This window comes from Phocoena phocoena, chromosome 19 (genome assembly GCF_963924675.1).
Source record: "Phocoena phocoena chromosome 19, mPhoPho1.1, whole genome shotgun sequence".
Taxonomy (NCBI): Eukaryota; Metazoa; Chordata; class Mammalia; order Artiodactyla; family Phocoenidae; genus Phocoena; species Phocoena phocoena.
Genome location: NC_089237.1, coordinates 43,421,374 through 43,446,579, shown reverse-complemented (window position 1 = coordinate 43,446,579; position 25,206 = coordinate 43,421,374). Strand labels below are relative to the sequence as shown.

Below are 25,206 nucleotides of genomic sequence, written 5' to 3'. Positions count from 1 at the left end.
TTTGGGGGTGCGGAGGGGGTACCAGGCGGTGCCCAGCACCTGCCTGGGAGTAGAACTGAAGCTGTAGCCACCCCGCAGATGTTTCCTGGCCCCTCTCCCAAGTTTACCTCAGCCTGTATGGACAAAGGATGTGAATGCCCTGGGCCTCAGTTTCCTCACCTGTAAAGTGGGGACAGTGCTAGATAGAACGGGAGGATGAAATGGAATTCTAGTTGGGTGCGCAGCTCGGCAGGCCTTGAAGCAGGGCCCACCCGCCCTCTGGTGGTCATCCTGGTAACTGCAGCCTACTGGGTCTTGCAGGTCTCCAGAGTGGCCGCATGACCCTGGTGTTTGGGTGCCGCCGCCCAGATGAGGACCACCTCTACCGGGAAGAGATGTTGGAGATGACCCGGAAGGGGGTGCTGCATGAGGTGCACACAGCCTATTCTCGCCTGCCTGACCAGCCCAAGGTAAATGCTGCAGCTGCCCGCGCAGTGGGTGGAGCATTAAAAGCACAGACTATGGTGGGTGCCTGGCTCCCCACAAGCCCCTCACTTCTCTGAGCCTTCACCTCCTCAGCTCTAAAATGGAGGCGATTATACAGTCACCAGAGTGGCGCTGTGAAGCGATTATGTTCACTCTTCCAGGAGAAGAGATGGGCCCTGAGACGTTCAGGGCTAAGTCAGAGTCACACGTGAGCCAATCCCCAGTGCCCAGCCTGCTGAAGGTCCTCGGCCGGCATGTACGGCTGTCGGTGGGGGGGAGGTGGTCCAGGTCGGCTTCGCGCTCCAGCACAGCATGGCTGGGGGGGCAGCCGGTGCTCCCAGCACGGCCCGCGGACCGTGTGTGCCGGGTAGTACTTTGCCCCATGAGCCTGGGGGGTTGGAAAAGACTGTTGGCTCAGCCTTTGTGAACTGATCCCATTGGGCTCCTCCCAGACCTGGCACTCCATGCCCAGTGCCAGGGTCACTGGGCATCTTGTGTAGAGAAAGAGGAGAGAGTCCCCCATTGACTCCAGGACTTCTGTGTAACTGGGGAGCCCTGCTCTGAATTACACGGGGGATCTCGAGGACAGAGATTCCCTTTTGTGGGGTGTAGGCAGGTGGGCCTCAGAGCTCTGGGCAGGGTAAGTGGCTTGATGGATGCCTCTTTGAAGCACGGCGAATTCAGAGCAGATCAGGGAGCCCCACTAGAGAGTCAGCTCCTCAAGGGCATGGCTGTGGCCAGTATTCACCTCTCCAGCCCCAGCCTGGGCCTGGGCCGGGCAGGGCACCCGTGCACCTCCTCATCTCAAGCCTGGTCCCCGTGCAAGGCCCTGGCCAGGAGGGTGCTCACCCCGCCACCCCTCCCACCTCCTATTCATCTCCCCGTGACCGCAGCCTTCGCCCCCAGCACTGGGGGCCTGGACCCACCGTCTCCTCTGGCTTCAGGTCTACGTTCAAGACATCCTGCGGCAACAGCTGGCGGACGAGGTGCTGCACGTGCTCCACGAGGACCAGGGCCACCTCTACGTCTGCGGGGACGTGCGCGCAGCCCGGGATGTGGCCCGCACCCTGAAGCAGCTGGTGGCCACCGCGCTGAGCCTAACTGAGGAGCAGGTGGAGGACTATTTCTTCCAGCTTAAGGTAGGGCCGCTGGCGTGTGGGCTCGGGGTGCAGGCCAAGGACATGGGCCAGGGAGCCAGGGCCGGGGAGTCAGGCTCACAACAGTCTGGGCTCAAAGGAATCCTAGAGGTGGCGGGAGGTCAGAGCTGGTCGGGCTGTTAGAAGGCCTAACTGTACATCCTGGTCTGGCTGCTCACTTAAACAAAGGCAAACATGTTGATTTCTCTACAAGACTCTCAGAGCCCCTGACAGGCTGCTGTGCGTCGTGGCGCTTCAAGACTGGGAGAGAGTACACGGCATTTCCCAACCGTATTTATCTCAGAGCCCACATTTCCTGGAGCCCCTTGTGAGACAAGCACTGGACAGGCTTTAGCGTCCATCAGAAAGCTTGGAGAGATGCATTGGTGGTCCACGCCAGAGCAGGTGTTCATGAGGGTTACATAGTCTAAGTGAGATTCGAGTATAATCTAAGCATGACAGTTGGGAAGGCAAATGGCTCATGAGTGTAGGTGTGATGGGGAAGCAGGGGGACCCTTGGGGCTTGGCCCAGCTTGGACCTGATGAGTGAGAGGTGGCTGCACCAACAGAGCTGACACCTTGGTCTCTGTTTTCCCTTAAAGAGCCAGAAGCGCTATCATGAAGATATCTTTGGTGCTGTATTTCCCTATGAGGTGAAAAAGGATGGGGCAGCGGGGCTGCCCAGCAATACCAGAGCTCCAAGCACCCACAGGAGAAGTTAAAGCTGCCACTGTAGAATTTAAGGATGGCGCCAACTCTCGATTTTCTGAGGTCACAGGACTGGGGATATATTGGAGGGAGATTATATATCCCCAAGCCTCACATCTTATTTCCCCATATCCTTCCCTCTCAAATGCTTTACTTGACCTGCTACCCAGTAGCAGCCTGGACTGAGTGAGCCCCTTGCCGGGGTGATGGAGAGATGGGCCTCCCCGGTCCCTTGGAGACTAGATCTGCAGTGCCAGGCCTGGCCAGTGGGTGAGAAGGATGGAACTTCCTTGATTGCACCACTTGGGTGACCACCAGGAGGCGCTGTCACGTCACTCTGTATTTAGCGGCCTGTGTACAGTTATTTATGCCTCTGTATGTAAAAAAAACAAACCCAAGTCTGCCTCTTGAGCCTTCCTTGTATGATTTCTTGATGGAAATATTTATACGAGATGCATTTTATTTTAACCACATTGTATGTGCGTGTGGGTGTTTTGGAGGGAAAGCAGCCTTAAGCTGTATAGAGTTGGGGACTGAGGGGTGCCACAGCCTGGACAAAACTCCCCCACAAAGGGACATATCAGCGTGGCCCCATTGCTCCTCTGAAATGCCCACCGGGTATGGGGACAGCACACGGAGTTCTGTGCACATCTGAAGACCCGTGATGGGGGTAAGGAAGCACAGCCCGGCCTGCGGGCATGAGCTGCATCTCAGGAGGCGTCTCACATGGGGTGTGGCAGGGGTGCGAGGCCGCCAGGTCTTTAGCGAAGGCCTAGGCCACAGCCCGGTCTTACGCAGTCACCGCCTTTTGCTCTGGGGCTGCCCGTTTCGTGAAAGTTTGGCCAGTAATGATTTGGGCCCTGGGTGACAACACAGGCGAGGCTGGGCTGCGTGTCAAGGACTTGGCAGTGAGGGAAGGACACACATCTTTCACGGGGAAGGCTTCTCAAGGGACTGAGCCCGGTGACAGCAAGGAAAGAACTCAGCCAGGGGCTAAGCGAGGGTTTGGCAAAATGTGGCTCCCGGCTTGGGTTGGGCCTCTGTCTCACTGGCTCCCCGGCCCACTTCTCCCCTCCACCACTCCTGCTCGGGTCCGGTAGTGGGGGAGAAAGGGGCATGCGACCTCAACATGCAGCAGACCGCCTGGGATCTTGTCACGTCACAGGCGCTGAGGAGGTCCGAGGCAGGGCCGGGGATTCACGCCCCCAGGTGCTGCTGGTACTGCTGGTCTGAGGACGCTCTGAGCCCCACCCTGGTTCCCGAGGACAGGATTCTTGGCGCTAGCAGGATGCGTTGGCATCATGGGGACACAGAGCCGGTCCCCACGCCCTGGCTCAGTGACTGGCAGAACCCCGCACGCTGAATCTCTTTCTCCCACGCACACCCTGACCCCTGACACCAGGGGACCCACAGCAGAAGCACACAAACAGGCCTCTCTTCCGAGTCGGCTTCTCGGGAGCCCAGCCCAGCCCTTGGCCCATCTCAGAAGCATGGGGCCATTTCCTGGGTTCACCTCCATCGCCAAGCTTCCTGAGTCAGCGATGCCTGTCCAAGAGGCCTGAGCTTTCTCCCACACCCTTGTGGGGTTTGTGGAGGACCCGCTGGGAGCAGGCCCGGAGGTCAGGAACCCCCCGCTGATCCAAGTGAGCCCGTGCTCTCGCCCCCTTCTTCCCTCAGCCTGGACCTCCCCGATTCCAGAGACTCCAGAAGGTCTCCAAACTCAGTTACCAAACCATGGCCATCCCAGGCACACGTGCCGACAAGCATTGTTCTTTCTTTCTTTATTCGAAGGACACTGGGAAAGGGGAGAGCCCCCTGCTGAGAAGGCTCCTGTCCGTTGGTGGGGACCAGTGGGGTGTCATCAGGGTAGCTTTCTGGGAGGAGGAGAGGTTAAAGATTGGAGGAAGGGGAGGGGCCGAGGATACAGCCTCCTGCGTGAGTGACAGCTAGCGGCGTGGGACGAGGTGGACTTGGCCAGAAGCAGAGCCAGCCAAGGACGTGGTCTCTCCAGCAAAGCTCAGGATCCGGGGCAGGTGGGGGTGATGAGCAGAGCCAGACAGCAGCCCAGGGCAGGGCTGGCCTATGTCTGCACGTGGGTCAGCTGGATGTCGCCCCCCACCTCCAGGCTGTTGATGGCGGGCAGGTTCTTCAGGCGGTGGTAGTATTCACACAGGTGCTGGCCATCCACAGCCAACTTGAGGCAGGAGCCTTCACACATGATCCACACCTGGACGAGAGGCCCCGGCATCTGTACCCCGCCTGGACTGTCCTCAAAGCCAAAGGCAGCCTCACGTCTGCCTCCCTCCTTCCCACCTTCCCCAAACGTTAGTTAAGCAAGACCCACACCTGCGTTCGAGACACACCGAAGGATTCACTCTTCCCCGAACACGCCTCATGCTCTCCTTCCCTGTGCTTTTACATATTCTGTTCCTCCCCCCAGAATACCAGTCCCCCCGGGCACCACGCTCTGCACACCTTGTCCGCGTGGATCACTGCTACTCCCTCTTCAGGACTCACCCTCCTGCAGCCAGCCTTCCCGGCCTTTCCCCAACTCCTGAGCCCCTCCTAGCTGAGTCAGGCGCTGCCCTCAGGCTGTGTCCCGCACCCCTATCCTTACCCTCTGGCTGGACCCTGAGCCTCTAGGGACACAAATGCTGGCCTGTGTCATCCATGCCCCTAGGACCCTGCACACAGGAGTGCTGAGCCTCTGCACTCCTGCTGCATCAGCCTCCTAACTTGTCTCTTCCACCCCGACATTCTCCCAGAGGCGGTGGCAGCACAGCTGTTAAAATACCATCGTCCCCATCACACAGCTAACAGCAGCAGCAGAGTCACGGCGCACCGGGCACTGTCCTAAGCGTGTCACAGACTCGATTTCATTTCCTTCTTCCATCTCTGTGAGATCACTGTTACTAGCAGTCCCATATTTTAGATAAGGGAACGGAGGCACAGAGCTGTTAAGACACTTGCTCAAGGTCACACAGCTATCAAAGTATATTGCTCTCTGGCTTGAAACACACCAACACCCTGGGCTAAAATCCAAAATCCATGACCCACAAGGCCCTACATCGGTCATTTTCAACCCTGGGTGAGGAGTATTAGGGCACATTTAAAAATACGGGTGTCCAGGCTCACCCTCTCGTGGGCCTGGGGTGGGACCAGGCATTGCTTTTTCTTTTTCAAGCTCTCAGGTGATTTGAGTACGTAGTCAGGTCCGAGAACCCAGCTCTGTGTCGTCCGGGCCTCCAGCAGTGCCACCCGCCACCTCCCCATCCTCGCTCTCCCAGAAGCCCCGGGGCCTCCTGCTTCCTAGACAGGCCACGACCATGACCCTCTGCCTCGGCGATAATATCAGCTCCCTCTGCTGCCCCTTAGAGTTTTTGCAAGGTGGGCTCCTCCTACCACTGAGGTCCCGCCTGCGCTGGGGCCTCCTCCAAGGTCTGCCCCCACCTAAGGAAGCATGGCCCCTGCCCAGGGCTCACTTATTTCTTATTCTACTTTGCCCTCCACGTAGTACCCGTTGCTGTTCTGCAGCGATCTCTCCGTACATTTGTTTCCTTGTTCCTCCCCGACCTTGATTGTAAACTCCATGGGGGCAGGACCTGGACTGTTTCCTCATTGCCCCCCAGTACCTGGGGTGCTTGCTGCTCAAAGTGGGCCTGGATGAAATAGCTGATAAATGACTGTTGAATGAATGAGTGAGTGAGTGAGTGAATGGATGACACCTCATTCTTGAGTTCGATTTGGCACTGATTGGCTGTGTGACCTTCGCAAGTAACCTGCACATGTGAGTTAGTCTCATCTGTAACAGCAGGTGGTACCTGCCACCTGCCTTATGTGGGACAGTGACAGTAAAATGATAGTAGCAGTAATTTGGGGAACACTTTCCCCTCTTCTGGGCCCTGTCCTCACCCCAGAGGCGTCAGCTCCTGTCTCGATCAAGGTGCCCCCAGATGACCTCCACCCGCTACTCCACTGCCCCTCGAGAGCCCCTCCCAGCTTGGGGCTGCAGCATCTCACCGAGAAGCTCTGGCCTCGGAAGAAGGGCATCTGTCGGGGCAGGCTTCGCTCCTCAGACCCCCAGCAGCTGTTGATTTGCGTGTTGCGGACCACGGCATTCTCATCGAAGCGGGGGTTCAGGTGGAAGGCGATGTCTCTCCCGGAACACAGGTTGATGTAGAACCTGGGGATGGGCCGCTCCCATGGACTCTCTGCCCCGAGCTGGGGAATGGCCCGAATGACCTTGGGGTGTCTCTTCTCCCCAGGAACCCTGTCTTACCTCTGAGCACTGGGCAGGACGGTACCCGACACCATGATGCTCTTGGAGGGGTACAGCCCACCGGGGATAGAGGTGAAGAAAGGTATCGGCTGTGGGGAGGAGGGGGCAGGTCAGACGGCAGCGGCCAGAGCAGCCGCCGCTGCAAGAGAAACTTCATGACAACTTCTGTGCATTTGGACTGTCAGTCGACAACTTAACTGTGCTGTATCTTCAAGAAAGAACTCCATGGTATCTTTACTTGGCTCAGTAAATGGCAAAGGAAAACTTTCCAGCATTCCTCAAATTAACGGGCATTTACTATCATGAAAAGAGCTTTGGTTGGACACAAAGGATGCTTGGGCTGAGAAGGGAAGACCGTGTAGTATGCTCATGGTGAAGGGACGATTTTCAAGGTGAAAGCCCCTTTCCTGAGTCTTCTAAGTTACCTGGAAGTTTCCAGAACTTCAGTTTACTAAGGGACTGCTTTTCATTTTGTAAGCTGCCCTCCCCTCTTCCCCTAACCCAACCCTGCACAACACAAACCAGAACTCCACCCCTCCCAGAGAAACCACTTACATAGGTTGGGTTGGGATATGCCATGGGTGGGATCATGGGATTCTGCTGAAGAGAGATCGGGAAATTCAGTACGGGAGTGTGCGCACACACGCACGCACACGCGCACGCACACGCGCACGCACACACACACGCACACGCCCTTGCACGTTCTAGAGGCGATGCTCCAATGGGAGACTGAGGTCGTGAGGCTTCAGGCGTTGGATTCTCCCGGTCACCTTCCTCCCCATGTCAGCCTTGGCAGGACTCCTGCTGTGTTCCTGGATCCCATCATGGTCACCTGCCCCTCACCCCCTCCAAGGGCAGCCCCACTGACTCCAGGCCCCCCGTGTGCTTTGCACTGGTGCAGGAGGAGGAGAAGCAGCACTCAGCAGTGACATCCTGGGGGCTTGTCCTCAGGATGGAGGGTCTCATATCCAGATACTGGGACCACTGCACTCCCCTCTCAGGGACAGAAGGACCGGTTTTCCTGTTGGTCCCTAGGGTCCTATTTCTTGGGTCGTTGGGTAAATCCAGCCTGATCCAGAATCTCTACTGTCCCAAGGAGAGTTTTACGTGCGTTTCTCCTAAGCAGAGGGCCCAGCCCCAAATGTCCCCATCTTCCTTGCTAAACTGCTTTCTTCCTGACTCTGGGCCTAGAGAATTCACTCCTTGGGAAAGGGGCACGTGGTGGGGCTGTGAGCTGACCAGAGCGTTCAGACTTACAGGGAACATCTGTCCAGGGGTGCTCTGCACCGTGTGGATGACGGTCTGAGTCTGGAAGAAAGAAGCGCCATTATTAACCGGCTCTCACCGGTGTGAAGACTGCCACCTGCCACCAGAGGGCACCACTTAACACACTCCTCTTAGGTGAGGTCATCTTGAGCTAGTAACCAGCCCCATCAGCCTGACCAGACGCCCCAAAATTGGCAGGTAGAGGTGTTTCTTCTCTGGAGAAGAAACATGGCTGCATTTGTGGCCTGTGGCCTGCATCTTTCTCAGGGGAATCTCTCTAGCACAGCCTCGCTTTGCAGAAGGAAGAAGTGAACGTGGGGCCTTGGTGTCCCGTGGCTGCCCACAGAGTGGCAGGGCCTTGAGCAAACCAGCGGCCACTGGGGCTCCTTCCCGATTCATCAGGGCCAGCCACCCCTCCCCGCACCCCGAACTCCCTCCCACCATCACCCCAGCCGGGCAGATGGCCCAAGGGTCTGGCCTTGGCGGCCCTTCCCTCCAATGGGAGAGGCTCCATGCTTGACTCCGCCTCCTCCTTTTAACCCACAGGAAAAGCCGAAGTGAAGAGATTCCGAAGAGAGAGCAAGACACTTACAATGGGAGCCGAGCCGGCCGGCCAGATCCTTGGAGGCTGAAGGGGATGAGAAACCACAGTGGTGGTTAACGCTGGTGCCACACGAGGGTAACACGGCGGTGGTAAGAAGCTGTGGTAAGAAATGCCTCCCCACACGCGGCCTCCCTCCTGAGCCTTCTGGGCGCCCAGATTCTCACCCAGCATCCCGGGTACACTGTGGTTATGCAGGGGTGTTGGGGAGGGGGAACATTCCCATTGGCTCCTTCAGAAGGAGAGGAGGGTGTGTCTGATGCAGACCATTTAGCTCCCGGAGGCCAAGCCATTACTCCGGATGCCACATTTCACCCATAAGGTGAAAACTTACATTGGCTGAAGGCCTGCTGTCTGCCAGGCTCTGGCTTCAAGACTTTACAATGAGGGAGGCATCCTTGCCTCCTATTTTGCCGGTGAGGCAACTAGTCTCAGAAAGGTTAGGCAACTTGCCCGAGCTCACCCAGGTAACAAGAGAGAAAATCCAGCTGGTACCCAGTTCTGCTGATTGTATCCACCACACCCTGTCCTCCCCAGGCCAGGGCCAAAGTCGGGCTGCCCTGCAAAGGCTGCCTGCGGCCCCACCAGTCCTGCGTCCGCATGGCAGAAGGCAGGTGCCCCAGCTGCGCCGTGCTGGGCCCGGGGAGGCTGGGTAAAGAGACGGCCTTCCTCCCAGTCCCTGCTGCTCAAGTGGCCAAAGAAAGGGCCAGGCCTGCTCCCCTTCCTGTCCGGGCCCCAGCCTTCACCCGGCAGACTGTTCCTCTCGCAAACCTATTCCACATTCACTAACAGAGTCCCTACTGCATGCCGGGCACTGTGCAAAATGCTAGGGATACACAAATGAACCAGCTACAATCCCAGCCCACAAAGGGCCTGGTGGGTGTAGGGAAGGAGGGAGGAGAGTGGTGAGGAGACACACATAGACACAATGATAGCAGGACGTGGTGACTGGAATAGCACAGAGATATCCAAAGTCTGTGGTGACTCAGGAGGGCATCCAGCGATCTGCTCCAGGGACGGTGCTCCAGAGGAGTGACACTTAAGGAGAGCTGTGAAGGGCCATTTGGGAGTGGCTGGATGTGGGTGGCAAAGGGTGCTTTCAGCACTGGGACAGCATGTGCAGAAAGCACGGTGGCCTGAGAGAGCCCCAAGTGAGCAGTGGAGGCTGCGTGAGCTTCCTGGGTGAGGGATGAAGCCGGGAGGGAGGCTGGAGCAAGATTGGGGAGGATTCTGCAGGTCCTGCTATCTGGACTTTATCTAGAGGGACTTGGGGCCTTTAGGACTTTAAAGCAAGGGGAGGACGTGATCAGATTTGTGCATAGGAAGGTCACTGTGGTGGGTGAGTGGGGTGTGGGGAACCAGGCCGTGGTCGGAGTGTTGAGGGGGCAGGTGGCCTGGACCAAGGCAGTGGCTTTGGGAAGAGAGGTACTGGTGCCCTGGAGAGATAAGGAGAGAAAGGAAGAGCCAAGGACAGCTCCCAGGTCCCCAGCTCTGGGCCCGGGGCTATGGATGGAGGCAGGGAACCTTTGGGCATGACAGGCCCTGGAGACCCTGGCTGGCGTGCTGGCTGGCCCAGCGTCTCGAGTGCTCTGTCCTTCCTGCTGACAGCTCAGCCTCCCCAGGCCTCCACTGAACTCACTTTCGGTTTGCGCCCCTTGGGCTTGGGTGGGAAACAGGCAGCCTGGGAGAACTGCACCGTGGAGAAGGCGGGCGGGATGAGAGCTGCGCCGGTGTTCTGTTAAAACAAAAGGTCCCATGGGCTGAAGAGAAGCACTAACGGAAGAGGGGAAAAGCAGAGGCCACAGGCAAGAGGGAGACAGACAGGCAAGCAGGGGGAGCGGGGGTGTCCAGGACGGGCAGAGGGAAGGTTAGGCTCCAGGGAGTGACGGCAGGCTGGCTGTCTCTCTCTCCACCTCCGTCTCTCTCTCCTCTCTCCCCAACCCCACAGGGGGAGTTAGGGAGGGAAGGAATATGAGAGATGAGGACCAAAGAGAAAGGGCCTCATATCTGTCAAGGGCCTGCTATGTGCCTTCCCATCTCAGGGTACACACTCAAATACCAAAGTGGTGCTGATGGCTCCCAACCAGCAGCCTGGGGCCCTGCAGAATGTGGGCCCAGCATACCCCAATCTTTCCAGTTTTCACAAAAAACCAGAAATCCAGATTACCATGTGCTATCGCCTGACCTTTTTTTTTTTCTAAACTGCGGTGAAATGCACATAAAATTGACCATCTTAACTATTTTGAAGTGTATAGTTCAGTGACATTAAGTCGACTCCCATAGTTGGGCAACCATCACCACCATCCAGCTCCAGAACTTTTTCACCTTGCAAAACTTCTGCTGAGAGACTTCACTGGTGGTGCAGTGGTTGAGAATCCACCTGCCAATGCAGGGGACAGGGCTTCGAGCCCTGGTCCAGGAAGATCCCACATGCCGCGGAGCAACCAAGCCCATGCGCCACAACTACTGAGCCTGCGCTCTAGAGCCCATGTGCCACAACTACTGAAGCCCACGTTCCACAACTACTGAAGCCCGCGCGCCTAGAGCCCCGCTCAATGCAATTAGAGAAGGCCCACGTGCAGCAACAGAGACCCAACGCAGCCATAAATAAGTAAATTAATTAATTAATTAAAACAAAACAAAACAAAAAGCTTCTGCTGACCTTTTAGATGCTGGTAACACATTCAAAAATTTTAAAGCACAGAGAGGGTCAAATAGACCCAAGTGTGGCCCACGCAGGCTGTTCTGTGACCTCTGATGTGTATCGCCTCATTGAACTCACACAAGGACCTATGGGGTGGCAGAGACACTGCTCCTTCCACAGGTGAGGAAACTGAGGCTGGGAGAGGCGAAGTCACTTGTCTAAGATCCCCCAGCCCATGAGAATGGCAGAGCTGGAGATTTGAGCTGGATTCAGTTTGATTCCCAAACCTCGGGTCTTTCTAGAACCACACAGCCTCCTAACCAGGGTGGGAATGACAGAGATGAGTGGCCTAGGAGCCCGGGAGACTGAAGCAGGTGTCCCAGACAGAGAGAGCGACACAAGAAGGACAGGACGGGGGAGCCACAGGTGTGTCCCCAGAGCCACCTGGAAAGGAGACTGGCTGGCACTTTGGGGCCCACGCAGCAGGGCCTGGGCACAGTGGACCGGGCCCTGCACCCAGCCCCTGGGGGCGGGTGCCGGGTGGACAGTCTGACCTGAAAGCTGATGTAGGACAGCTGCACGGCGCCCGTGACGCAGATGGTGTTGACGCGGTGGAAGGGCACGCGGTGTGCGTACTGCATGAAGAGGTTCTTGTTCACCATCACCTGCCGAGATGAGTGCATGTTCCAGGAGGGGGTCCCTGGCCAGGTGGGAACTCACCCAAGCTTCTGGGACCCCTGCTTCTAGAAGTTTAGACCTGTGTCTAGTTTTCACATCCATCCCCTGTAGGTCGGGGGCATCAGCCTTCAGAGCTGCGCCAGCTACAGGAACATGCTTGTGATCCAAAGTGCATCCAAACACCATCCCTACGTGGCTCTGGTTGTTGGCTTTTTAGTTCTTATGATTGTTTGTTTATTGCAGTAGGTTTGTCTTTCTAATCTTAGGTCACCTGGGGTGTTACTGAAATATGCATACAAATGTTCCTGGGGAGCAGAGGAGAGGTGACGTCAGGTTGCATGTTGAGGGGTTGGGAACATCCGTGTTCACACAGAGAGGCATAGACACAGATGTACTCACCCCTTCTCCTGTCTCCCCAAGCCCAGAGACACTGCGCTGCTTGCAAAAGCAGTTTGCAATGCCCTGCAAAACTAAGTCATTAATAACACCTGGATAAAGGCTGCAACAATGTAACGAAAACAAATGTTACCAGGGTCCTGGCGTGGAGGAAGGGCAGAGGAACGGAAATAATTTGGACTTTAAAGACCCAGGAGGCCAAAAGGCACCATGGTGACTTATCTAGTGCTTATTTCCGTAGTAAAAGAAGCAACAGGTGCACGTGTAGGTGCAGGTGGAGGTGCGTAAGGAGACTGCATCCTTGCAAGCAACAAAGGTGTTGTTCACGTGACTTTAAACGCTATTCACTGCGCCTGATAAGGCTGGGGGACAGGCAGCTGAAGGGAAGAGAGGAGAGTTCCTGCTCACCTTGAACTCCGAGCTCTGTACCAGGAAGCAGAGCTCAAAGGGACACCCCCTCTGGAAGGGCATTTGCATCTTCCTTTCCTCAGCCCCCCAGCTTCCTTTCTGCTTCGTGTTGCAGACCACATATCCGCCTTCTTCAAACCGAGGGTTGAAGTGGAAGGCAATGTCATTGTCATTGTGGCCGGTCTGAAAGTTCACAGCAAACCTAGGCCAAGGGAAATCAGACAGTGCTCTCGGTATCCTGGTTTACTGCCAAGGGTGGGAACAGGAGGGTCTCACGCCTTCGACTGACATCCATCTGGCATCCTGCCTACAACCTGCGTGGCTGGTTTGTACCCATCCTTAGTTGTTGCCATCTTTTTTGCTCACCTGATTTGCACTTAGTATGTTTTCGAGCAGTTACCACATTTTGCCCTTACAGTGTGATTTTCTAAAAATAAGTAGAAAATGGGTAAAGAAATTTATCCAAGATGGAAGTCGAGAAATGTGCCTAGGAGTGAGAACCTTTTGCACCAAGTGGTCGCTCACTGGAGGCCAGCCCACGTCTGCTCAGTTGAGAGAGAAGAGGACAAGTGGGAAGAACACGTGACATTGATGGGACGCCTATAGAGATGGTGTCTAAAGGGGAGGCATAGAATAAACACTAGCTCTCCGGGCGTGGGGACCTCAGTGTGTGCGTCTGTCCCCCTGTAGAGGTTAGCGTGTGTCCACCTGACCTGAGTGAGGTCAGCAAGCCCGGACCCAGACCCCAGCTCTTCACTGTTTGTCATTTGCAACGAACCCACACCTCGCTACCCTCAAGCTGCCGCACCCTGGAAAGGGAGGGGCTGCCTTCCTTGGAGGATGAGGAACAAGGCGGCCAGGGGAAATCCCCAAGCAAGCAACTCTTTGTTCCCATCTCTCCTCGGAGGAAGCTCCTCACCATCCCAGCTTCCTTTGGGTACAGCCTTGACTCTAAGGTGAGGACTGAAACAAAAGAATCTTCCCAGGGACCTGGCTCACAAAGTGGGCGCAATAAATGTTTGTTCCGCCTCTTCCCAGACGGAGCTCACTCGCGTCCCCAAACCAAGTTCCAGTCTGAGGTTCTGAGGGTCTCCAGCGAGGAGCCTGTCTCTAACCGCCTTCCCTGAACTCAGCACCAGTGTGGTCCGCAGCCTGCCTCTCGGGGTCACTTTGGTCTCCCCAACAAACACACAGCAGTCAGAGAGCACGCCTCGCTCCCATGTCATGCCCCACAGAGCCAGGCACTGCCCTGCACCCAAGGGTGGCCCTCGATGGACAGAGCCCCTACCTGCATAGCCCCTCCACTTTTTTTTTTTTTTTTTTTTGGCCGCATAGTTTGCAGCATCTTAGTTCCCCAACCAGGGATCAAGCCTGTGCCCCCTGCAGTGGAAGTGTGGAGTTCCGACCACTGGACCGCCAGGGAAGTCCCCAGAGCCCGTTCTCTTTCTCGGTTACGGGAGTTGTGTCCTGGATGCCGTCCTCAACACCGGAGCACGCCGTGAACCCTCAGCCAGCGGGGCCTGCGGGAAACTGGCCTGGCCCTGAGCCCAACCGCCCTCCCTCTGGGAATACCAAAGGGAAAGGAAGCTCCAAGTGACTCTGGAATGAGAAAATCTAAGTCCCTATTCCTCTTAAAGTGGAGAATAGTGTTTCTGAAATATCTCTGGGTGTAGTTTTCTCTTTGCGGTCCTCCGGCTTCATTCCTGTGTTCCTTTGAAAATTCCTGCCCCAGGGAAGGGAGAGAGCATAAGCTCCCATTGGAAGGGGGACCCTCGGAGGTAGGGAGAGATTCTATTAGACAGGGTGGGAGTAGAAAGCCCTCCTGCATTGGGAGAAAGGGTAGGCAGAGGAAGGGGGAGAGAGAAAGCAATGGAAGTTCAGAGTCGAGGTCTGGGACTCCCATGCTGGCAGAGTTTTAGGGGATCTGGGTGCCTCACTTCCCTCCGAGTGCCCTGGGGGCACTCAGGGCTCTCAAAGTCCCATGGTCAGTGTGGCCATGTCCACCTGGAGGGGAAACAATGGCAGAGGAAGTCATCTAGAATCTAGATGCAGGGGTAGGGCTGGGCCTGGGAGGGGCCTGAAAGGATCCAGGAGGTCCCCAGGCCCCCGAGCCACCCGGACCTCAGCAGAGGTCAGCCAGGGCTCCGTGAGCATCCGAGGACCCTCCTGCCTCTGAGAATACGTGCAAGCTCTTCTCTTGGGAAGCCCCCTTGGGAGCTAGGAGGAGCGCTGGAAACAGCGCTAAGATATTTATTTTTTGAATTGACTTAGCATTTTCCAGAAAAGAGCTTGAAACTGAAAGAGACCAAATCACAACTTTGATGGCAAGTTTAACTATTTCCACGTCAGACCAAGTGAGGGTTCCGAAGTAGATGAGGGCAGCTATAGGAAATGAAGGAAGGTGTTGTTTTTGCAACTCTGGGTCATAGCATACAATGCTCAGTCCTAGAACTTCTGCCTCTGGGCTGGCCTGCTTCCCTCCTTAGACTGGGAGCTCTCATTGGCCCCTCCCCCGTCTTTGGGGAGTCTGGTTAATGGTGCCCTGGGCGCTACTGGCAGATGGCAGGAGTGCCGTGCACTGTTGGCAGGGGCCGGGCCCTGCTCAGCCCTTGAGCCAGGTGCGGGCAGCTCAGAGGATGCTGGGTGGACCAACCTGAGCTGAGAGCGCCTTGGTTCGCTCAGGGGCAAGGCTGCGAGAAACAACAATTCCAGGTACCTGTTTCCGTTGGAATATATAACGGTCCCATTGATGGTGATCTGAAGTCCGTCCTGGAGACCCCCTTGGATTACCCCAGTGAAGGGGATGACCTGCGGGAGGAGACAGTGGTCAGCGGGCCGGCCTGCTTCTCTCCATCCCCTTCAGCACTTGCTGGGGGCTGGCCTGGGTGTCGGGCCCTGGGCTAGGGGCCAGGTGCAGCTGTGAGCAGGACAGATTGAGGCTCTGCTCCACGGACCTTCCAGGCCTGCACCGAGGAAGTCACACAGACGTTCTGAGGTTGTGAGAAGGAGATCCCTCCGGCTCTGAGAGGATGTGACAGGGACAGTGTGACGGCTGCTAAGAGGAAGAAGTGGCATGTGCACAGCCCTTAGATGGGAAGGAACCAGGGGAGTGAGGAGGGAGCTGCTGGACCCCAGGCCAGGTTCCTAGCAAAGTCCCCTGGCTGGGGACTCAGGGGGCCCAAGGGACCAAAGAGACCCACCAACCTGTTCCCGAGGATAAACCTTTTGCTCACCTGAGCAGGCCAAGAAGAAGGCATCCTCCCCTCTCCTGCCCATCCCACCCTGAGAACAGTGGTGACCGTGACCTTTGCCCTCCACCTCCTCAGAAAGTGCCTCTTCCCGGGTGCTCTCTGCAACCACGGGGCAGCCCCCTCTTCTGTTCCTGCTCCCGGGCTCCCATTCCTTCCCCCAGGCCCTTGGCATCCTCCAGAATCCTAATGTGACATCTCCACCCCTCCTAGGCCCTGTGACTTTGTCACATCCTCTTTCCTGAGCCTCTATAAAGGATCCATGGTTACTGTGAGGGATGCCTCGTTTTAGAGCCAGGCATACTCCAGATTTAAACCCTAATTTAGCTCCTTGTTAACTTAGCGGCCTTGGGAAGTTTATTTAACTTCTCTTTGCCTCAATTTCCTCATCTGTGAAATAGAGATGAATCCCACCTTCTGAGTGAGATTGATGATTGAGTGACAAAAAGCCTGTGGAAGAGACTGGTACATAGTAGGTTATCTCTATACTGCCCCTCTGCTTCCTTCCACCTTGGTCTCTCTAATCAAAATTCCTAAATTGTTTATGTCTCAAGTTTCAAAGCTTCCTTCCTGAATGCCTTTTACCTAATGTGGTTCTACAAACTGCCTTAAACACAGTCCTAGCTCCTAGTCAATTTTCACATTTTTCAAGTTGTTCAAGTCTTTTCTACCTTCTCCTTTAAGTGAATTCCTTACAAAAATTAAATGTGTGGGAAGAGATATGGGGACATATGTATAACTGATTCACGTTGTTATAAAGCAGAAACGAACACACCATTGTAAGGTAATTATACTCCAATAAAGATGTTAAAAAAAATTAAATGAGTACAGGAGCCAGGCAGGTGAGGTATATAGGTGAGCTGGCCAGGTAGGGTACAATAGGGAGTGGTAGGGACTGAGGCAAAGTAGACATCATGTTCCTTATCTAAAGAGGCAGTGTCCACTCAGCTGTAACCAGTGATTACCATCCAGGTCCAGTGTTGGCAGAGCTTCCAAGTCTTTAGGAGAAGACCAAAATCTGGAAATTTTTTTCAGTAAAACTTTCTAATTTCTGGGGGGAAAATCCCTTAAAAAGGATTGTAGAAGAGTTCCTTTGTTATAGAGACATATAATGAAATATTTGCAGTGAAATGATATATCTAGATTTGCTTCAAAATAATCCAGAAGTGGAAAGGGAAGTAGGGTTGGGTAGAGATGAAGCAAGATAGGTCATGAGTTGAAACTGAATGACGGGTATGTGTTGTTTATGATACTATTCTCTCTAAATTTGCTTTAGCAATGAGTTAAAATAAACACTGTGCAGGCAAACAAAAAACACCCACCAGCCCAGTTCAGTCCTAGCCTATGTCCTTGAGTTGTACAACCACTCAGGATCCAGAGAAACCCCTCCTAACTCATGTGCACAGCTCGCCCTGGGAGATAACCTGTAACACCAGGATCCCATTCAGACAGACTCTGCTCTCCATGGACCTTTGGGAAAGGTGTCTCTTGTGGCACCTCAGGTTAGGTCTGAACTCTGCCATTAAATACTTTGGTGACCTTAAGCAAATCACGGCTTCTCCACATCTCTGAGTTCTTTCTGTTGTCTCTGTCCATGCCAGTGATTTTGAAGAAGTAGAATCAGCCTGACACAGTTATAGACCAGCATGCCGTACTTCCTGGAAAAAGAACCCCGTCATTTGTTTGTTGAAGCCTGAAGTTCTCTTAAGAGCCTTTCACACCATCATGACAGGGCTTAAAATGCATACTCCTGGCAAGTGTGGGCCCTTCCCTTAAGCATATTCACACTAACGTATGAAGAACTGAAAGCAGAGTGTGTTGGGATGGGGTCATCAGAGCACAGAAGGAGGCAGAATGGAGGAAGCCATGTGTGGATAATGGGGGCGGGCAGTACAGGTTAATCTTAAGGAAGGATTTCCCCCAAGAAAATCTTTGTGAGATTTTGTTGTCTTAAATGGTGCCCTCAAATTCTGAAACACAAGATTACTTCATATTGAGTATAATCCTAAAGGCAAGATTATTCACTGCCACATTATAATTGCAAAACATTGGAAAGAGTCCAAAAGTCCACCAAGAAGAAAATGGTGAAATTAATTACGGTATTTCCATACAATGGATTCTATGGAGGCTGAACATGAAGAGAAGAGGAAGAAGGGGACTTTGAGAACTGATACAGAATGATGCCACGTGTATTATTTAAAAAATGGGTTGGGGAGGCTATATACATATATTTACTTATCATGAATAAAACATTTCTGGAAGGATTCAAAGAAACTGCTAACATTGGTTGGCTCCAAGGAGGGTATGGTAGACTAAATGATTACCACCCTCCCCTCTGTCCCACCAAAAATGTCTACATTCTAATCCCTGGAAGTTGTGAATATGTTGCTTTACACGGCAAAAGGGATTTTGCATATGTAATTAGGTTGAGGATCTTGAGATGTAGAGGTTATCCTGGATTATCCAGGTGGGCCCAGTGTAGTCACAGGGTCCCCAAAGAGGGAGGCAGAAGAGGAGAATTGGTAGTAGGAGATGTGACAACAGAAGCAAGAAGCTGCTGGCTTTAAAGGAGGAGGAAGGGGCCACAAGCCAACGCAAGCAGGCAGCCTCTGGAAGCTGGAAAAGGCAAGGAAACATTCTCGGACTTCCCTGGTGGCACAGTGGCTAAGAATCCGCCTGCCAATGCAGGGGACACGGGTTTGAGCCCTGGTCCGGGAAGATCCCACATGCTGCGGAGCAACTAAGCCCGTGCGCCGCAACTACTGAGCCCACATGCCACAACTACTAAAGCCTGCGTGCTCTAGGGCCCGTGCTCCACAACAAGAGAAGCCACCGCAGTGAGAAGCCCGTGCACCCAGAAGCCTACGCACCGCAACGAAAAGTAGCCCCCGGCTCACAGCAACTAGAGAAAGCCCACGCGCAGCAACAAAGACCCAATGCAGCCAAAAAAATTAAAAATAAAATGGAACAACCACTTAAAAAAAAAAAGGATGAAAACATTTGAGATTCAACAGTTGCAGAAAAAAAAAAAAAGGAAACATTCTCCCCTGAAGCCTCCAAAAGGAAATAGCCTTGCTGACACTTGGATTTTAGAGTTCTGACCTCCAGAACCGTAAGAGAATAAATTGGTATTGTTTTAAGCCTGGCTGGCCAAGGACCCCTCCGTGCGTGTATGTGTGCGTGTGCGTGTGTGTGTGTGTATGTGTGCGTGTGTGTGCGTGTGCGCACATGTGCGTGTATGTGCGTGTGCGTGTGTATGTGTGCGTGTGATCTCAGCAGGAAACAGCAGCACATGCTTTTGCTTTGTATGACTTAGGAGGATGGATTTTTATGCTGGATTTATGGTCCCACAGCTTGGGCTCACCTTCCAGCTCCCTGTGCTGGCAGCTCTGATGTTGAACAAGTCACTTGACCTGCCTGCACCCCAATTCCCTCTCCGGAACAGTGAGACAATAGCATTGCCAGCCTGGCAGTGTGCTTAGGAGGATTAGGTGAAAAGCTAAGTGGAAAGCCCTTGGCTGGAAGGCCTTGACAATAGCAGCTGTCTGCATAAGGATGACTTAATCTTTCTGCTGGGTCAGAACTTGCTCTCAGCTCTGGGCTGTGCCTGGAGGCTGCGGATTTTTTCCTCCTCTTCCTATCCGGTCCAGAAAGCAGAGTCAGGCCCTACAGGCCAGAGGGTGGGCAGCCCCCTTCTGGAGGCCCAGTGTCACAGAGGCCACCCAACCACAGCTGACACAGGGGGCTCACCCAGAGGGGGCAGCTTTTAGCCAAAGGGACTGCCGCCCTTCTGGTGGCCAACCTTCCCCGTCTGTGTTATCTTGTTATCCTCACAACGACCCTGGCCATTATTAGTGCCACATTTACAGATGCAGAGATAGGCACAGGAAGGTTGCATAACTTGCCCAAAGCCACACATGCTTTTAACCCATGCTTTTAACCACCACACGGTCTGCTTCTCACGATGAAGCCCAGAACATCCTCGCTCCTGGCTCACCGAGTGTTCCCCTGGACCAAACAGCGAGTCCTGTCCTGACTGTGACACCAGCTGCCCTCCTGGCCCTCTGGGGGCTGGACCAGATGAGGCCGGCAGGGCGTGGGCGAGGAATGGGGGGGGCTCCAGAGGCAGGTCCTGGGGGCATGCCCTCCTCAGCAGACAGGCAGGGCAGAGGACCTTCCCACTGTATTTTGGAGGAAGTGAGGTCCCAGGTACTCAGGTCAATGGCTGGCCTGGGAGAGGGTGGCTACGTGGGCTGGACGGTGCTCCGGGTGCCTGTGAGGCCTGCACCCAGCCTCTTTCTGGCCTGGACTCTTCCAAGGCCCTGTTTTGACTCTCTGCTCCCATAGAAGGAGTTTCCTTCTGATTTAAAACCTTTGGCTTTTGAGTCCAAGGGTTAGAAAGTAAAAACATGTCACCAGAATAATAAAACGTCAGGCCCTGGAAGGGACTGCGGGTTGCCCATCTGATGGAGCAAGAGGCCCAGGTGACACGTTCTGACCCCGAGGCCATGGTGGAGGCACCTACTGGGTGGCCCAGCTTCCTCCAGCCCCACCCTGGGAGCCCTCACGAGATGGACGGAGTGGCACTTGGACACTGCCCAGAGCAAACAGGCCACGCCGGGGCCCCTGCAGAGGCGGGCTTGGCCTGTTTGCCCCCCAGCAGCTCCCCAGCACCTATTTCCGCCCACCCCCGCTCCCCACGAAGGGCTCCGTCAGCCCACCTGCCGGCCTCTTGGGAAGCAGAGGCCGGGAGAGGCTCCTACTGCAGGGTCCGGCCCAGGACACAGTGACCACAGAATCCTCCTGGGCCTCGGCTGCCTCCTGCAGGCCCACGTCAACCCTCAGTGCTCTCTCTGGGGCACCTCCTTCCTCTGGGGCGGGGCGGGTGGTGGGGGAATCAAGACACTTCCCTCCTCGGCCACTTACCATCTGGGGACATTTGACAAATGGCCGCCGCCTCTCTGAGCCTCAGTTTTCCATGTGCGACACGGGGATGATGAGGGTTTAAAAAGGCCGCCTGCTACAGGGGCTCCCCAGAGAAAGCAAAAAGGCAGAGAAGCAGCCCTTTGCACCCCACAGTGCAGGGGCAGCCCCGCTCCCCCCCTAACTCCAGAGATGGTCCCTCTCAGACACCCTTGACCTGCCCTGCCTTGTTCACTCACCCCTCAGGGAGCAGACACCTCCTTGGGAGGCCTTCCCTGCTGCCCCCAGACTCGTAACAATTCTAAACACTTCCAGAGCACCCACAGTGGGCCAGACACCATTCAAGCTCTCTCGACGTGCTGCCCCACTTAATCCTTACCTCAGCCCTGGGCAGTGACTTAAGGATTATCCCCATTATACAGATGCAGAAACGGAGGCTCAGAGAGGCAAAATAACTTGCTTGAGGTCACCCAGCTAGTAAATGGCTGACCCCAGAGAGGCCACCTTCAAAGTAAATGCCCTTCACTGCCGTGCTGGGTTGTTAATCTCCCCAGAAGCCCTGTTTACTTCTCCCTTCATGCAAAAAAAGCCATCACTTTTCTAGCTGTTACTTAGGCCCTTCTTTGCCCCAATGAACACCTAGAACAGGAGAGGCACCCGGAGAGAGCTCAGTAAGCGTTTGTCGGACGCACACATCCCGGTGATGCTCACCCCCTCCAGCCCTGAACGGCACCAGGGAGACGGGTGCGGAGCAGAAGTTGTGTCAGGGTTGCCCCAGCTGGCATTTCTGCCCTTGTGGTGTTCTCTTTGGGATGCCACCCACTTCCACCTGCACGAGCTGCTTCCTCAGAGCCCCACAGCTGTTTCCCCCTGGCTGAGGCTACCCACGGCCCCGGAACTCACTGGGCTCAGGTAGGGAGGCTGGGCGCCGCCGAAGGCCATCTCTCCACCGTCTCCGTGGCCGCTGCCACTTTGCACACTGACAGGGCAGTCCTCTGCACTGGGGAGGACTTAACAAAGAAATAGAAACCAAAGCAATTTGGCACTTATTCAATGGGGAGGAGCCAGGAGCAAGAGGAAGTGGGTTTAGAGAAAGGGAGAAAGGTAGGTTGCCGAGGGAGGAGAGTGGAGGATAATACTTGGGAGAGGGAAGTGGGTGATCCTCACCCCGTGCCCTTTCCCACAGAGGTTCGTGTAGGCTCAGAGATCCTGACCACATTCACACTGCCGCGAGCTACCAGACGACACTATCTGTGAACGTGTGGCTGTGTCACGAGTGTCCAGAGAACAACGGTGCTGCCTGTGCACGGGTTGGTGGTGGAGCTGGGAAAGCCTGGTTATACCCATTTTCCAGACAGAGAAACTGAGGCTCAGAGAGTCTTGAGGGTCATGCCCAAGGTCACACAGCTCACTAGTGGTATCCCGAGCCATATGAGGCTACTTAGGTTCTCAAAAAGGCATTCTTCCCCTTTAAAATTCTATTCCTCATATAAAAACATAATCACGTAGGGACTTCCCTGGTGGTCCAGTGGTTAGGACTCTGCTCTTCCACTGCAGGGGGCATGGGTTCTATCCCTGGCTGGGGAATGAAGATCCTGCATGCCGCCGGCACGGCAAAAAAAGAAAAAAAAAAAAAATCAGGACTTCCCTGGCGGTCCAGTGGGTAAGACTCTATGCTCCTAAAGCAGGGGGCCTGGGTTCAATCCCTGGTCAGGGAACTAGATCCTGCATGCATGCCACAACTAAGAGTTTGCATGCTGCAACTAAAAAATCCTGTGTACCGCAACTAAGAAACAGTGCAGCAAATAAATAAATAAATAAATCTTTAAAAAATAATCATAATCACGTAGAAAGAAATGTTTTGCAAACAGAAAACTTCGTAACAGAGTTACCTTATCCTTGTGTATAATGATGCCCTGGGAGCTTCTGATCCCTCCTCTCTATGAATTTCCCCCTTCTCTTCTCTCCCTTGATTCTGGGCTTTAGAATGGGGAGTGGAGAAGTCTTGGACGTAACAGAACATTCCAAGTGACCTGGAGGTGGGGGCAATATATTGAATAAACTGTCTTTAATTGGCTCCAGCACCTTATTAAAGGAAATGATTGACTGAAACAGAGACTCAGGATCAGCTGGGTCGGGGGGGGGGCGCAGGGAGGAAAGACATAGTGACAATATACTTAGCTGAAGTCAAGCAGGTTCTCAACATGTGCTAGAGACAGGGCCCCGCAGTCAAGCCTGGATGATCAGCTAAGGGTCCTACAGGCACCGCGTGGGTAGCAGGTACCCTGGGGCCGTGCACATGTCTGCACCTCTCTCCCTTCTTGTGCTTGCCTGAGTGCCCCAGAATTTGCAAAGACTGACTTCTTTGAGATGTTCCCATAGACTGAGGCCACATGCCTCCTCCGTCTACCCTCCATCCCCACTAGATGCCTGGAATTTGACCAGATTTAAGGGACAGATGGCACAGTTGGGGCAGAAAGGAGGAAAAGAAGGGGAAATTCTTTGCAATCCTCTTTGACACCAGGGACATGGGGACCGTTTCCTCATTAACTGGGATAGGGAGCAACTGGAACTCTCATTCATTGCAGGTGGGAGTGTAAAATACTACAGCGTTGGAAACAGTGGATCGTACATAGTAAAGTCAAACATCTATCCCTCCTGTGTCCCAGCTTTTCTGCTCCTAGATATTTACCCAAGAGATGTGAGAATATGTGCACGTGTACACAGCAGCTTTACCCATCATAACCCCGCACTGGAAGAAACACAACTGTTCACCAGCAGGAGAAAGGAAAGACGAATGGTGATATGCCCACAATGGACAAGACCTCGGCGATACAAAGGGACACAGGCAAGGTCATCAGTGCGCCACAGACACAGGCAAGGTCATCAGTGAGCCACAGACACAGGCAAGGTCATCAGTGAGCCACAGACACAGGCAAGGTCATCAGTGAGCCACAGACACAGGCAAGGTCATCAGTGTGCCTCACATTTGAGCAGAGCCAGACGCAAGTGAGCACAGGCTGGGAGCATTCTGATTACATAAAATCCAATGTCAGGGGCTTACCTGGTGGCGCAGCGGTTGGGAGTCCGCCTGCCGATGCAGGGGACGTGGGTTCGTGCCCTGGTCCGGGAGGATCCCACATGCCGCGGAGTGGCTGGGCCCGTGAGCCATGGCCGCTGAGCCTGCGCATCCGGAGCCTGTGCTCCGCGATGGGAGAGGCCACAGCAGCGAGAGGCCCGCGTACCACAAAAAAAAAGAAAAAAAAGAAGCAGAAGGGCGTGTGCAGCCACAGCATTGGCTCCAGCTGGGGAAAGGCCTGTGGGGCTTCCATGAAAGGTAAAGGCCCACATGGGTGCCCACAGGTGTTCCCAAACAGCATCACTACGTCGGCTGAGACTGACACCGCAAAACAGTATGGAGGTTCCTTCAAAAACTAAACATAGAATTACCGTATGATCCAGCAATTCCACTTCTGGGTATATATCCTAAAGAATTGAAAGCAGGGACTTGAAGAGATATTTGTACACCCGTGGTCATGGTATTATTTAAAATAGCCAAGAGATAGAAGCAACCCAAGTGTCCATCGATCCACGACTAGGTAAAGAGTATGTGATCTCTACATACAATGCAATATTATTGAGCCTTAAAGAGGAAGGGAATTCTGAAACAGGTTACAACATGGATGTTGAGGAAGGAAGAAATTTTCCTCTACCCTTCTAGGTTCTTCTGGCTGGTCTAAGAATTCAATTGCCATGAGACAGACTAACAGGAGAAAAATCTAACAAGAGTTTAACAACACGTGTACATGGGAGAGACCCAGGAGAGCTAACTCACCATAATGGTCAAAGCCCTCACCTTAAATACCACCTTCAGCTAAAGACAGAAGAGGGTGTTGAGGGTAATTGTTTGGCAAATAAATGCTTGCTGGGCATAGAGCGGACTCTGATCTCTAGGCCCTGCCGGGTGTCCCTCACCACACCTAGTCCATGTTCTCCTGCAAATATCACTGGTCACGGCTCTTTGCCTGGAACAGGCCCTTTTTCTACAAACTTTGCGGCAGCTGAGGGGTGGTAACAAAAACTTCGCATCTTATGTTTCTTAAAAAGAATCAGCCTAAACGAATCCTCATGCCAAAATGACACATTTGGGGTGGCAAATATTGTTCCTCAGCGCTCTCTAAGCTTCAGTGTTTCCTCATCTGTGAGGTGCGGCTGATAAGAGAACTTATTTTACATGGTTGTTGTGAGCATTGAATGAGCTAAGGCTTGTGAGGCACTTAGTCCATGCCTGGCGCACAGTGAGCGCTCCACAGACTCCATCTGTGTCCTCGCGTATCTGGCCTGTATGTGGTGAGGCCCTGAGAGAATTCAGAGAGGAGGTGGCTCTTGCGCGGGGTTGTGAAGGGTCGGTTGTATCCCTTCCATGGGTGGCAGGGGTAAGGAATAGAAGAACT

The 25,206-nt window shown here is 54.2% G+C and overlaps 2 protein-coding genes across 8 annotated transcripts in view; one reads left to right on the top strand and one right to left on the bottom strand.

Annotated features, from left to right (window-relative positions):
• Positions 1–2,782, top strand: part of NOS2 (nitric oxide synthase 2) — a 37,545-nt gene extending 34,763 nt beyond the window's left edge. Inside the window, exons 24-26 of one of the 3 annotated variants that reach the window (XM_065896590.1) lie at positions 301–449; positions 1,410–1,604; positions 2,204–2,782. In XM_065896590.1, coding sequence (XP_065752662.1) covers positions 301–449; positions 1,410–1,604; positions 2,204–2,323 — 464 coding nt within the window. In that variant the 3' untranslated portion in view covers positions 2,324–2,782. The remainder of the gene's footprint in view (positions 1–300; positions 450–1,409; positions 1,605–2,203) is intronic. The other 2 variants (XM_065896588.1, XM_065896587.1) reach the window with 2 other exon arrangements.
• Positions 2,783–4,282: 1,500 nt separating this feature from the next.
• Positions 4,283–21,715, bottom strand: LGALS9 (galectin 9). 5 transcript variants are annotated; one of them, XM_065897431.1, is made up of 11 exons: positions 21,656–21,715; positions 15,298–15,389; positions 12,582–12,783; positions 11,654–11,764; positions 10,095–10,190; positions 8,447–8,482; positions 7,846–7,896; positions 7,144–7,185; positions 6,589–6,677; positions 6,330–6,492; positions 4,283–4,536 (listed from the first exon to the last, which is right to left on the bottom strand). In XM_065897431.1, the coding sequence occupies exons 1-11, from the start codon at positions 21,692–21,694 to the stop codon at positions 4,390–4,392; spliced, it is 1,068 nt and encodes a 355-aa protein (XP_065753503.1). In that variant the 5' UTR covers positions 21,695–21,715; the 3' UTR covers positions 4,283–4,389. The 5 variants fall into 5 exon arrangements, with proteins under 5 accessions (XP_065753503.1, XP_065753505.1, XP_065753504.1 ...); XM_065897430.1 differs by having other exon boundaries at positions 4,390–4,536; positions 7,144–7,188; positions 21,656–21,694; XM_065897432.1 differs by lacking the exon at positions 10,095–10,190 and having other exon boundaries at positions 4,383–4,536; positions 21,656–21,698.
• Between the last annotated feature and the right edge of the window lie 3,491 nt (positions 21,716–25,206).

What these genes read in the sequence shown, in the direction of transcription:
- LGALS9 (XM_065897430.1), bottom strand. Translation starts at nt 21,694, where the DNA reads ATGGCCTTCGGCGGCGCCCAGCCTCCCTACCTGAGCCCA. An exon ending in TGTCCTACATCAGCTTTCAG is followed by an intron (nt 10,191 to 11,653) that starts GTCAGACTGTCC and finishes TTGTTTTAACAG; the next exon opens with AACACCGGCGCAGCTCTCAT. An exon ending in TCCGAGGCCAGAGCTTCTCG is followed by an intron (nt 4,537 to 6,329) that starts GTGAGATGCTGC and finishes CCTCTCGTCCAG; the next exon opens with GTGTGGATCATGTGTGAAGG.